We start from the raw sequence: 14,967 nt of genomic DNA on the forward strand, positions 1-14,967 counted from the left end.
TAGTGTAATATAGGTTCTGAGAAACACCAGGATTGTGAGCTGCTCCTTCAAAAAGGGCTACTCCCACTAAACCCCACAGTGCTCATTAGCACATTAACAGCTTGAAGTCCTGAGGTTAGACAAAACAAAACCAAACCTGTTTAATGTTGTCTAATGCAGAGTTTCTCAAGCTAGCCTGAACACATCACCTCCTTTTTCATGCAATTCCTAATGCCAAATAAACTTTGGGTCATGCATAGCTGTTTGTGTCTCTTTTTTCCCTCTTAGCGCAATGACTGCCCCATAGTAGGAACTCAATAAAAGATTTTTGTCATGAATAAATGGTAAAACTCATGGTTGTACTCTCAGAGCTTATGGAGATTGTATTATGTAATCTTTTGAGACAAAGATCTCTGTTCTCTGTAGTAGCCTTTCCAATCAAGTTCATAAACAAAGAGTGTCATTTGCTCTGGACATTCAAATATAGTAAGTTAGTACGACATGGTGGTGGAAATAGAAGCATCTTCACAAATATGAGAATAAGCAAGTATGCTTTAAAGAGCACAAATGTAATTACGAAGGCATTGCTTTATTGCCCTTGTCTCCATGAAGAATTTTCCATCATGACCCAGTGGGATTTAGCTCCTGGTTGTTTTACCTTTCATTAGCATCATTAGAAATCTTTCTCCACTGGTAGATTAGCATGTAAAGAGCATAAGTTCTTAAAAACACTTTGATGTCAAAGAAGGCTGAGATGCTGAAGTAGATAGTACCGAATTATGAGAGAACTCTTGCGGAGTAAATCTCATGACACAGGAGTCTGGGAACTTTGAGTCTGGTGAGAGTAAAACCAATGATGGTCCAGAATATGACAAAGTGATTGCAGTGAGATATTTGGCCACAAAAAGATAAATAAATAAGTTGTGCTATGAATTCTTTACAGTGTTCTACAATTCAGGTATCACTTGTAAATTCTTTATTGCTATTAAAAATGGATGATTGGGAATAAAATTTTAAGATACTGCATGTACTAACAGACTGCTGGGATGATGAATGTAACAATCCTGAGCATTTATAAAGCAGACCGTCTGGTATTATATATGCATATCTCCATGACATGTTATAACACATGATAATTTATTAGGGAGCAAGCATTTTTAAAAATCGATTGTATATAAACACTCCCTGAGTCGAAAGTGCTGACAACTTCTGCCTCGAGGGGAACTCATTTCCCTCCTGTTTGGCCAGTAATTATTAAAACATCCCAATTATATACCCAAATTTTGGTTCAAAAACTGGCTGACCATGCCTGAAAAAGGAAAATGCAAAGTGAAAAATATCTCTCTTTCTCGGCTGGTATAAGTTGCCAATAAGTTAGTTGTATGCCATTCATGAGCTGATATTACTTGGATTAGTTTAACTTCTATAATTTCCAAAGACCAAGTATAGTGTTATTTTAGTCAGTGTTTGGCAATGCTAAAGAGCAGAAGCTGTAGATACGTCTGCTTGATAATCCAGGCCAGACGGCAACAAGGACAGATATGCTATTATTTGTGAAACACTCATGTAGAGCAACGAATTACATTTTGCTTTTTTTGCTTTCGTATTCCTCCTTTTTAGACTGTGGACTTGTCCCATCCATTGGTAAACTGCTGGCATCTTCCTTGATTGAAGGTGAATCTGGAGTAACTGTTCTTTTGGTAAATGCTGGAAAGGCAAGAGAAAAGACAAAAATAAACCTAAATGAATAAAATCCTTGGGCTGACAAAATTGTAAGTAATCATTGTATCTGATCTAGTTTTTTGTAAACTTTACAAGGACTAACAGACCTTCAGTGTAGGAATAAACATAATAAGTTCACTGTATTTTGGAAAACATTTATTCATATGATTTAATTTGGGAGGGATCTGAAGAGTATCTGAGAGTGGAAGATGTATGTTTGGTCAATATATAACAATACAAAGCACACACAGAATTTTGGAGGGAGAAATGTTAAGGGCCTTCTTTTTACAGAATCTTCTTTGTTACACAAACTGAGACTAGATCTGGAATCTAGGTTTACTGTTTTTCTACTACCTACTTACCTCCCTTCTGAGCTCCAGATAGGCCTGATTTCTAATCTCTGATACCTGCCCATTCCTTCTTTTCTCCTTCTTAGGAAGTGATATACTCCTCCCCTCCAACCCTGGTTTCTCAAACCTTAGTTCCCTCCTTCCTTTGTCCTGTCTGCTCTCCCCATCCAACTTAAGAGTAAATACTGAAGATTCTCCCTCCCAAATTCACCCTAGTTCTCAGGCTTCACACCATCTCCATTACTATCGCCTCAGCCCAAGCCACCATTTTCTCTTTTCCCATTTTCACTGTATCCCCTTCCCCACACCACCACAACCAGAATTATCTTTCCAAAAGGTAAATCAGATTATGTCACTCTCCCACATAACCCATCACCTTCATCCTCCAACAGCCTCCCAGGAAACTTAGAATGAAATCCAAACATGGGACTGTGGTAAAAAGGCTCCCGTGGAACTTTACCTTTCCTTCCTCTCTCCCCCAGACCCCCTCACTCAATGCTCCAACTCTCTAGAAGACCATACCTCTTTTCTTCTCTGTGGCCTTCATATTTATTGCTCCCTCTCTCAGGAAAACTCTTCCCACCCAATTTCAGCTCAGCTGGTTCTTGCCGCTCAGGCTCCAGCTCAGCTGTAACCTCCTCGAAAAGGACTCTCCCAATCACGGATCTAAAGCAGTCCTGTTTTCCAGGCGCTTTCCTCTCATTTTACCTTCACAGCACCAATCACCATTTTAAATTGTTTACTTGCCACCACCTGTTTCTTCTATGAGAGAGGTGACCACTTCTGTCTTGCTCACTACTGTATACCCCCCAAGCCAAACAGAGAGCCTCTTACATAACCTCTTAGTAAATATTATTTGAAGAAGTGAATATACTTATGGGATCTTTAAGAGACAGTCAACTGGCAATTTTCTGGCTGCTTTCTAGACAGCATCTACAGAGTACCCCGTACATCATTATAATCAGAACTCAGTTATTTAAAAATATCTGACACCTGACTAGTTACTGAAAAGATTGTCTCACCTACAAAAATCACCATCACATAAAATGAACCTATAAAATGGAGAGACAAAAAAGTTGTGCTTCCATGAAATAAATCTTTTAATGGACAAGAAACTTTTTTTTACCTTTATCAGTACCCCCACATTTAAAAAAAAATGTTTACTTATTTATTTTGAGAGAGAGAGAGAGAGAGAGAGAGAGAGAGAGAGAGAGCATTCAAGCAGGGGAGGGGTAGAGACAGTGGGAGAGGGAGAATGCCAGGCAGGCTCCACACTCTCAGCACAGAGCTCGATGTGATGTGGGACTCCATCTCACAAACTGTGAGATCAACCTGAGCTAAAGTCGGTAGCTTAACAGACTGAGCCACCCAGGCACCCAGTAACCCCACATTGTTAATACCACAGATCTTTGGTGTTTTATTCTGCAAGGCTGAGGACAGACTACATATGAGGCAGTTCACAGTTAGCCAGTGGATCCTGAAGTACAACACAGAAGTGAAAAGAGTGTGCTTTTCTTGCTGTAGATAAATTGTTTTTCATTGGAGGGACTTAAACTCCCACTAAAGGCATCTCAAAACGCAAACTGAGAATAATAACTTTTCTTTTCATAGCAATGTAAACTGAAGTAAGAAAGCGAGAGATAGTTCCTTTTAGCAACTTTCATTGATTTGCTTTTATAAGAATATCAAGTTAAATTAATATGTAAGATTCACAACAAAATCCTGTAACATTCCCCCCCTCCCCCATGAAAAATCATAGTCCTTTCTTTTGGGGTTTATTTTAATAAACATTATTTATAACAATTTTAGAATTCCAGAAAATTTGAAATCTGCATTTATTTTTAAAATTTAGTACCAACTCCACACACATTAGGCATTTTAATCTCAAAGGACTCGAGATTTCGAGAAATCATCAGATTACTATAGTCCTCCCTCAAATCCAGTCTAGTCCTGGCCCCAAGAGTAAGGGCCCTGTCTTGAGAGCTGTGTTCCTTTAGCCTAAAAGGAGCTATACATGGAGACTAGTGGTCAGTCACTACTTATAAAAAGTAAAAATGACAGTTTCAAAAGCTGGCATTATTAAGTCTCTCTTTCTAAGCCCCCACTGTCCTAGAGGCTGAAGGTAATGGAATCCAAGCCTTCTAAAAGAGTGTCCTGAACCACGGCCATCACTTGTAGCCAGCCAGGATAAATTTGGTAGTAATCATGGCTCTAAATAATGGATTTCTGTGTTCCTATTTCCAATGGTAATATAAACTTACAATTTATACATTTCTTCCCTTCTTCCTGGCAGAAGGAATCTACCTTTTCTTGAATTGACCTGAACTACACAAAGCTGACATAAATTACTACTTAAAACAAACTTTCATTAATGCTGGATCGTTTCAGAGACCACAAATTATGCAGTATTTTCCCATTTCCTTTGTTTTTTCCATGGTCAGTGATTCTATGCTTTAGTTTGGTCACAGTTTGACAGGGCACCTAAGTCAGCAGAACGAATGCCTTAGCATCTACGGCATAGACAAAAGGGCCTCATCCAGTACAAATCCCAACTTGAGTAAGAAGGAGCCTGTTCTGTGGGCTCATAAACTCATGTCTGCCTCAGCACCTACAGTTATTTACTCCTTACATCTCTATACAGGTCTAAACTGCTCTAAACTCCAACCCCCAGCTTTCATGTTCCATTTAGAAGTTAACAAGAAAATCGAATACTTGCTAGTCAGACATAAAAGCTGGGTGTTCTCAGTAGCATTTTATTTTTACAAGATGCCTTTTTAGCCAAAGTGTACATACACCTATCAAACAGCACCAAAGGGCCACACAGGAAGACAGCGGCCTCTTACCTCCTCCCTCCCAATCCCACAATCCTGCACCCCAGAGTCAACCACAATCAACTCTTTTAGCTTTATTTTCTGTATTTACTTCAATTTTTGTAAGAAAAAGCAGCTTATATTGCTATTTTCTGATTTATCATTTTTAGACTTATTCACACCCATCCACTTCCCTTCACCCCATCCTCCTTATATAGTTACATTTGAACTTCTAGTTGTGTCAGTAGTATTTATAATATCATGACTACGTAAACATGGCTCACACAAACCTAATAAGTATACTATGACAATGTTTCTTTTCTTGCCCATTTTTCCCCCCTGGAGTTATTATTTGACCTATGTTTTTATTTTTGTTTTTTTTTTTTATTTGCTCTTTCTCTGAGACTATCATTAATTATTTCTAATTGCTCAATGAGATCTGCCATATGTCTTTCAGTAGTTTTCCTTCTAAGTGCTCAACTGAATCAAATAACCTAACAGTTTGTTTATTTCCTAAAGATTTTCCTGATGGAATCTTTCCTTTTTTCTATCAATCTGAGAGAACTGAACATGAGTGTCCAGATTAAAAGGGCCCACCCATCAAATAGCTAGAAAGGCAAATAAAGTAAGACCTGCAGGGAGGCAAATCATCACAAAACTCACTGGGGTTAAACAAGAGATCCTAAAAGGTCCCAGGGCTGGGGGTTGGGTGGTAGTGATGGTGGAGAAGATCGCTTCTGAGGAGTGGGGTCAAAAGAAAAAGACAATGTTTTTCAACAGCAATTTAGATTTTGGAAGAGAATACTACAATGACTTCAGAAGGAAAGTCATTTTCAACCCAGAATTTTATAGCTAGCCAAAGTCTCGTCAAGGGTGAATAGAAGAAATCTATTTTCCGAAGTACAAAGAATGAAAGCAGTTACCTCCCTTTTCTTTCTTTGATGTGCTAACCACAAAAGAAAGAACTGAGACAAACAGAGGAAGGCATGTGTTCTGAGAAACTTGGGCATCAGCACAAGAAGAGGGTGAAGAAAAATCTCAGGATGACAGTTGGGTGGGCCCTTCTAACCTTCCTACTCCAGGCTGTTGTTTTCTCCTCTCGAGACCCTCACTAACCAGGTACTATTCTTCTGGAATGGATTTTCTAAATATCTTTTCTTTCCTACGGTCCCATTCTTTTTCTTCTATTTTCTTTGTGGTTTCAACTTTGTTTTCCACCTTTCTGGTTTTTCATATTTTAAATTTCTTTTTGAGTGGGGGGAGAGGGGCAGAGGGAGACAGAGAGAATCAAGCAGGCTCCATGCTCAGTGCAAAGCCCAACGTGGGGCTCGATCCCACAACTCTGGCATTATGACCTAGCTGAAATCAAGAGTTAGATTCTCAACTGAGTCACCCAGGTGTCCCCATATTTTAAATTTCTGAGACCTCTTATATTGTGTTCCTTTTTCATAGCATCTTGTTCTTCTTTTTAATGGATGTAATATTTTCTATCTCTGAGGACATTAATGCTATTTTATTTTTTTTTTAAATTTTTTTTTTCAACGTTTATTTATTTTTGGGACAGAGAGAGACAGAGCATGAACGGGGGAGGGGCAGAGAGAGAGGGAGACACAGAATCGGAAACAGGCTCCAGGCTCTGAGCCATCAGCCCAGAGCCTGACGCGGGGCTCGAACTCACGGACCGCGAGATCGTGACCTGGCTGAAGTCGGACGCTTAACCGACTGCGCCACCCAGGCGCCCCCATTAATGCTATTTTAAAAGACACATTCTGTTCTCTGTGTGATCAATTTATTATAGGCTCATTTTTCTCTTTGTTGGTCTTGAGATCTCTCCTCTTCAATTTTGGAGGTTTATTTTTTTTTTTCAATTTTTTTTTTCAACGTTTATTTATTTTTGGGACAGAGAGAGACAGAGCATGAACAGGGGAGGGGCAGAGAGAGAGGGAGACACAGAATCGGAAACAGGCTCCAGGCTCCGAGCCATCAGCCCAGAGCCTGACGCGGGGCTCGAACTCACGGACCGCGAGATCGTGACCTGGCTGAAGTCGGACGCTTAACCCACTGCGCCACCCAGGCGCCCCAATTTTGGAGGTTTAAAAGGAGGTTAAAGAAAAATGATAGGACAATTTCTATAACTAAGCTGAAACTGTGGTATAAAAATGGAGAAGCATTCAGGGTGATCTAAAATACCACATTGTGGGGGCGCCTGGGTGGCGCAGTCGGTTAAGCGTCCGACTTCAGCCAGGTCACGATCTCGCGGTCCGTGAGTTCGAGCCCCGCATCAGGCTCTGGGCTGATGGCTCGGAGCCTGGAGCCTGTTTCCGATTCTGTGTCTCCCTCTCTCTCTGCCCCTCCCCCGTTCATGCTCTGTCTCTCTCTGTCCCAAAAATAAATAAACGTTGAAAAAAAAATTAAAATACCACATTGTGAAAAACACAGAAATTTCAAAGTTCATCAGAAAAATAAATAAGAAGAACTATGATTTCTAGAAATAAGTTCAATTCAACCACTGAAAGTTATTAACAATAAGGCACCTATGATTAAATTTTTAAAAGTATTCTTGAAAGCATGCAGGTAGGAAGAGAGGAAAATCATAAAACAGGCTTGTCAAAAAGAGGAATAGTAAAGCATAAAAGTATAAATTAATAAATTGGGGCGCCTGGGTGGCTTGGTTGGTTAAGCATCTGACTTCGGCTCAGGTCATGATCTCATGGTCTGTGAGTTCGAGCCCCGTGTCGGGCTCTGTGCTGACCGCTCAGAGCCTGGAGCCTGTTTCAGATTCTGTGTCTCCCTCTCTCTGACCCTCCCCTGTTCATGCTCTGTCTCGCTCTGTCTCAAAAATAAATAAACGTTTAAAAAAAATAAATTAATAAATTAACTAAATAAGTTAACAATAACTTAATGAAGAGGTTTACTTTTTAAACTAAATTTTTCAGTCAGATTTTACAATAGAGACTATAATATGTATTTTCATATCCAAGTTATGTATTCAATGATATTTTTTCCCATTCTTATTTAACTTTACTTCCTTTTGAGCCAGTATATTTATATAAAACCTATGGCTTCCTGTGAGGAATATCTCACAGAGAAATGACCACCACTGGTCTTGAAATGCTACTGAGTAAAAAGCTGGATGTAGTTTCTTTCACTGCCTGTCATAATATTTAATAAAATCTAAAAATCTTGATGTTTTCCCACAATGTCTCCCAACCACTACTTTCTAGGTGCCTTTCCATGGAGTCTTAGGAAAGTCATCATGGCAAAATTAAATAGCAGAATACTGACCTCTGTGCTCATATCATGGTGCTGATTTATCTCCAAGCTCCTGAATGTCTTAATGGGTGGGATACTATAATGTTTGCTGGTGCTTTGTCCCTACTCTCCTCTCCTCCATGTTTATGTACATGAAACAGACCTGAGGAAAATTTTCCATTTCTTTATATGAAACATAAAAAATTTGGCTTATGTGTATATCAGATTCTGAGGTACTATAATCAACTTGGGATACAATCCATATTTTTTTATTAAAAATTTTTTAGTGTTATTTTTTTTGAGAGAGAGAGAGAGAGAGAGAGAGAGAGAGAGAAAGGAGTAAGTGGGGGAGGGGCAGGGAGAGAGGGAGACACAAAATCTGAAGCAGGCTCCAGGCTCTGAGCTGTCAGCACAGAGCCCAATGCTGTGCTCAAAACCATGAACCGTGAGATCATGACCTGAGCTGAAGTTGGATGCTTAACCGACTAAGCCACCCAGGCGCCCCGAGACACAATCCATATTGGAGGGCAGCTGCCAGATTAGAACAGCAGGGATTTTATGCAGCTATATAAAATCACTTGGTAAAATGGTTAGGACAGGACAGAGAAGATGCTCAGCCTCTGGAATAAAATAATAATGATATAATAAAAACCAAACCATTTATCAGAAACTGATAAATATTTATTCAATGAATGCATGAATATAAATCAGCAAAAATGAGAGTGATCACTTTTGGATCTGACCTACTTCTTTGTGGCTTATTTTGGTATTGTATTTTATAGCACCTGCATTTTTTAAATGACAGAGTTGTCAGATTTAATATACAAACTCTATGCCTGTGGTAAATTGAGGAGCTAAATGATTATCTAAATAAGAATCCATGAAATAACATTTGAGATCCAATAGTTTAGATAAAAGTGGACTTAAAAAAAAGAGTCATATACTCATTCATCTAATTAACTGAGCATTTACTATGTTCCAAGTACTATGTAGGGCACTGAGGAAACAGTGGTGAACAAAACAGACATCGCTCCTATCATGGAATTCACACTTTGATGAAGAGATTAATCACTAAACACAAAGTCACTCAGATAAAAAAAAATAAATCAGAAGGGTTTTCAAGGAAAACTTTAATACATTATGGGCACTTTTAACAGACACCATACTTAAACCTGTAGGTTCCAAAGGCTTCTTTAAGGACATGACATACAAGCTGGGACTTGAAGAATACGTATAGTAAGGAAGAAGAGGCGGAAATGGTGTGGATAGTATCCTGGGTCAACAGATTCACACCTTACTGGCATTGATAACATTTTATACACATTTACAGGATATTCACAGAATGAAACCAGCCAGTAACCAAATTAGTATCCTTATTCATTGCACAAGATTATATATTTCTGATTAGTTCTATGAAAAGATTTTCTACTTTTTGATGACTTGAATTTTATAATAATATTATCTAACTTCCTTTACCCACTCTTCCACAGTTACCAGAAACCTCCACGTACAAATATGTGTTTAAGTAAAATTATTACCTTTGGCGATCATTGTAAGTTTTTCTGAAAAGTGTAAGGACTGAAAAGAAGGGATTCCATACACTTTTTAGTAACTTGGGTAAGATAAATGTTACATGTATGATTCATAATAACAATTTCTTCAAACTCCTAACATGAATATTACTATCGTGTGCTTGCCTTACACTTTAATCTCTCCATGAGTTGCCTTTCCTTAAATCCAATTTAAAAACTGGTACAGGACTTCATTACTTACAATTCAAGTGTGAAAATCGTGGACTAGACAGGAAGTGACCGCGATCAGGCCAAGACGGGGAGTGGTCTAACCTAAGAGCATGGGAACTCTCAGCAAAGATTCCGTCATCCTAAAACAAAGTCAGTTCAATGATTACAAAATGTAAGGATTGGGATTCATTTAAATATACCGAAAATGAAACTGAACATCAATATACAAGCTATGTTATACAACAATTTAATTGTAAAAAAAATATGTGCATGTTAAAGAAAATATGAAAGCATTAAAAAAGAGACAGAAGGAAATCACCCATGGCTGTACCAGCATGACATATTTCTTTCCAGTCTTTTTTTCCTGTGGATAGGATTTATACATGTTCTAAAACTGTGTTCTTCATTTATTTACATTAATACTCTAAGCACTTTTGAAGTCTGTATATTATCCTAACCTTTAGCTTGTGTTACTCATTTACTATCGAGTGGATAAACTATGCTTTCCTCAGCTATTACTTTATTCGGCATTTAGGTGGTTTCCAATGTTTTACTCCTATAAATAACACTGTGAGAATATCTTTAAATATATAACCTTTTCTATGTTTAGGACTATTCCTTATGACAAATTCTTAGGTGGAAATACTGGGTCAATAAAAACAATTTGATGTTTTTAAATACACTTAGCTACACTGCATTCCATAATGATTACACTAATTCCCTTACTCATTCAACAAATATTTAATACATAAACTACGTGAATAGAGAATAAGGCCCTCTCCTCATGGACTGTATGAATGTGTCCTTGTACCCAAATCTTAGCTGAAAATGGGAATGAATTTTAACTTCAAGTAATTTATTTAGATTAAAAATAGAAACTTTAATGTATTTTTTTATAATAGTGAAATTGCAATTGTTTTCTCTTGAATGTGTTCTAACCACTTACACGACACTTTGCTTTTTTCCTCCCCCCCCCCCACTCATTCATTCATGCAACAATTTATTGGGTACTTAGTATGCACTGGTCAAAGAGCAACAAAATATTGAGGTATGCAGTTATGAAACCTTCAGGCTTGCAGAAGAGAAAGGTGCCAAATAAACTACACAGAATATAACATAATGAAGAATTATGATGAGTACTGTAAGAAGAACAGGAAATAGTTAAATTTAGATTATAGGTCAAGAGGAGGCCCCCTTGGGAGGTGATATTTAAAGCAATATTTGAATGTTGAGTATGAGTCGGCCAGGCAGAAACTTATGAGTGGAGGATGAGGAAGTGGGAGGTAAGGGGGCGCAGGAGATGGTGGTCTGGGGCTGATGTACCAGACTTGTGTGAAGGTGCAGAAGTGAGAAAGTTTAGTGTGTTTGAAGAATTGTATGAAGGCCCATGACTTCCACACAATGAACTGGGAGGGGGGGAAGTGAATACAGTGATATCCAGAGGTGGGATCTGGATCTGGGATTTCTTCTTCTTAAGTACCATTACACGGCAATCAAAGGTTTAAAATCAAAGGTTTTAGATGTATATTTCTCAAAGATACTCTGGTCACCATGTGGAGAACAGATTGGAATGGCGTACGTATTGAAGTGGGAAGACCAGTGAAAACACTGTAATTGAGGATAACTGTGGGATCAAGGGCGAAGAAGGGATCATGAATGCTGCCAGAGTCTAGGTGGTCCACATAGATCCCTCAAAACATGGACCCACAGAATAGGGCCTCATGCCACAGGACTATTTGATGAATTAGTTATAATTTTCTGTATCAGATACCAAGTTAACATTTTATTTGTCACATAGGTATGTATGCAAATCCAAAAGAAAAGCCCAAACGATTTTATATAGAATCATAAAAGGCCCATTTATTCTGAGCTAAAAGCATGGACATAATCCTTAGATGATTCAAGATAATTAGCCTCATGTACCAAAAGGAAGTTTAGGTCTATTTCAGAACAAGGCCCTGAGGTTTTTTAACCAAGTGACTTATGGTTTTTACTAATTATGGGGATTTCATAAAAAACTAAAAATCATTCACTATAGGATCTCTGGAAAGAAAAGGATATACATTGTGTCCCCAGTGTATTTCAATAGCTACTTATATGAGCTGACATGGGACAACAGAGCTAGCTTATCACAGTTCAGACATGAACTACTTAAGGCCTGGGTGGAGCTGGAAGATGCACAAATGAAAAGGAGAGTTACGTTCTCAACCAGTGCTAGAAATCTCCATTTAATTATGGCTTCTATATGAAAAGCATGAAGGAGAAAAGCATAATAAATGGCTTCCCACTAACAGAGGCTTTGATCATTATGGACCAGTAAGAAAAAGAAAAAATAAGGGAAGCAAATGTACTTTTTGCCCATTGATACCTGGGCTGAAAAAGTGAGAGAAGAGGAGCGGAGTTGCAGGTTTGGGCGCATTGCTGAATGAAACATAGTGCAAAGACAGCCTCAAGATGAGCCTACCAGAGGAAGGATAAAGCACCCAAAGACATTCAAATCCTTTTCATTCTTCCCAAAAGGCACTGTTTTAAATTTCTAAAACAAAAGCAACTAGCATCAAAGTGTGAGTTATATTTTTTCTATTTACAGAAAAAGAATAATTTACATTTCAATTATAAATAAACCAGCTTATTGACATATGACAATTACAATATGTCACTGACATATTTCATTCTTAGCAAATTTGGAAAATAGAGAAGAAATTGAGAAGAAAATAATGCAATAAATTTGAAAATAGCCTTTTAGCCTAATGTAAAGGTATGTTTTCTGGTTCTTCTTTATAAATACCTTTTTATATTGGGATTCTATATTTGTTGACAATTTTGTTTCCTAGTTTTTCATGTAACATTAGATACAGGAATTTCCTCTACCATTGTCATTATCATCATTATGGTTATAACATAGTCTATTTGAGTAATGTCCCATTGTTGGAAATGTTAAGTCTGATTTCCGTTGTTGTTTTTTTTTTTCCTATTATAATTTGATAAACATCTTGGTGAATAAAGCTTGGTCCACATTTTAAATTTATTAACATAGATTTCTAGAAGTAGAATTATGAGGTGACACATTTTAAGGGTGTTTTTTAATATCCATTTATTTATTTATTAAAAAAAAATTTTTTTTAACCTTTATTTATTTTTGAGACAGAGGGAGACAGTGCATGAACGGGGGAGGCTCAGAGACAGAGGGAGACACAGAATCAGAAACAGGCTCCAGGCTCTGAGCCATCAGCCCAGAGGCCGACGCGGGGCTCGAACTCACGGGCCGCGAGATCGTGACCTGGCTGAAGGCGGACGCTTAACCGACTGCGCCACCCAGGCACTCGTCCCTCATTCTGTCTTAATATTGGCATTTGTGCCTTTTCTTTTTCCTAATTGAGCTGGGTAGAGGTTTTAAAAATTTTTTGATCTTTTCAAAAAATCCTGTTTAATTTTCATGCCCCTCCCTCATTTTTCTGCTATTTCATTGATTTCTGCTCCTTATTATTCCCTTCCTTTTAATTTAGGTTTGTTATTTGTTTTCTAGTTTCATAAAGTGGAAACATGGACTATTGATTTGAGACTTTTCTTCTTTGTAACATACACATTTAATGTCATAACCTTCTCTCCAAGCACTATTTTAACTGAGTCCCACAAATCTTGATAAATTGTACTTTTATTTTTATAGAGTTAAAATATTTCCTCATTTTCCTTTTGATCCCCCAATGGTTATTTAGAAATATGTTGTTTATTTTCCCTCTAGGAATTTTCCAGATATCTTCCTGTTATTGATTTCTAGCTTCATACCATTGTGGTTAGATGACCATACTTCACATAATTCCAATCATTTTAAATTTATTGAGAATTGTTTTATTGCTCAGAATAGTCGATTTTGGAGAATGCTAGATGTGCACTTGAAAATTACATGTAATTAGCTGTTGTTAGGTGGAGTATCCTATAAATGTTAGTTAAATCTAGTTGCCTGATAGTGTTGCTCAAGTTTTCAATATATTTACTGATTTTCTGCCTACTGGTTTATCAATTACTGAGAGGGATGTTGAAGTCTTCAACTACTATAATTGTGGATCTATTTTTTCCTTGTAATTCTATCAATTTTTACTTCATATATTTTGACACCCTGTTAATAGGTATGTACAATTTATGACTAAATACCCCTTTCCATTTAAAATTGTTGACTTTTTCAACCACTCACATTCCTTTTCATATACAGAAAATGAGGAAGCTTAACTCTAATACATCTTTAAGTTGCAACATTTTATAGGTCTTCAAAAGACTGTCAGAATCCCTCATTAGCTTGAAATATAACTAATGAAATGAACCCTAAAAGAACACCCCCAAAGAAAAATATTTCATAATCCCTTTGAGCAATCAACATGCTAGAATATGAAAAAAAAAAAAAACCTTCCATATTCTCCAATTTTATACTGATATTTAATTTGTGGAATTTCTATACAACTAAATTTTACAAGGTAACCTAAGATTTCTTTTTTAATTCTTACCTTTCAATCAAATACTTAAATATTTAAATGGAAATACTGGTTAAAAAGGAAGATTCTTTGCAATTTTAGGAATTCTAGCTCTTGCTTTTTACCAATTCTTATATCCTTAGTACAAGGACCTATTTTTATTGCTGTCTTAAGTCTCAACAAGCTAGTTAGCCAGAATTCCCTGCAAAAATTCCACTGGGTGAAGGGACTTGCATTTTCTAATATTTTCCCTGGGTTTCTTCCACTTCTCTTTCATAACCCACATTGTAATTGGTTTCTTAAAAGCGGTTCCAACCTGACTAAATCTCTTTGCTAAACTGATCTCTAATGATTAATATTTAATGACGCCCACCAAGTATTTTTCTCCCAGGAATATTATAAGTTCAAAGTTTAGAAGACAGATGATACATTTAATTTTTTTTTTAATTTTAATTTATCCAACCCTTCCCCTGGAGAGAAGGGGAAAAAAAAAAAAAACAACACTTACGTGTTTCTGAATCTGTGGCAGCAATATTTTCCTGAATTTGTCTCTTGCCTAACAATGCACCGTACCTGCATCTCTTTGCCACTGCTAATTCCCAATTCTCTGTAAGTGGTCCAAAAAGCTTAACCTCTTCAGTAAATT

The 14,967-nt window shown here is 37.3% G+C and overlaps 1 protein-coding gene across 3 annotated transcripts in view; it reads right to left on the minus strand.

Annotated features, from left to right (window-relative positions):
- Positions 1–552: 552 nt before the first annotated feature.
- Positions 553–14,967, minus strand: part of CEP128 (centrosomal protein 128) — a 382,829-nt gene continuing 368,414 nt past the window's right edge. For all 3 annotated transcript variants that reach the window (XM_032593431.1, XM_032593430.1, XM_030319713.1), the window contains 2 exons: positions 9,887–9,995; positions 553–1,686 (listed from right to left, as the gene is read on the minus strand). In XM_032593431.1, the coding sequence (XP_032449322.1) occupies positions 1,559–1,686; positions 9,887–9,995 (237 nt within the window). In that variant the 3' untranslated portion in view covers positions 553–1,558. The remainder of the gene's footprint in view (positions 1,687–9,886; positions 9,996–14,967) is intronic.

This window comes from Lynx canadensis, chromosome B3 (genome assembly GCF_007474595.2).
Source record: "Lynx canadensis isolate LIC74 chromosome B3, mLynCan4.pri.v2, whole genome shotgun sequence".
Lineage (NCBI taxonomy): Eukaryota > Metazoa > Chordata > Mammalia > Carnivora > Felidae > Lynx > Lynx canadensis.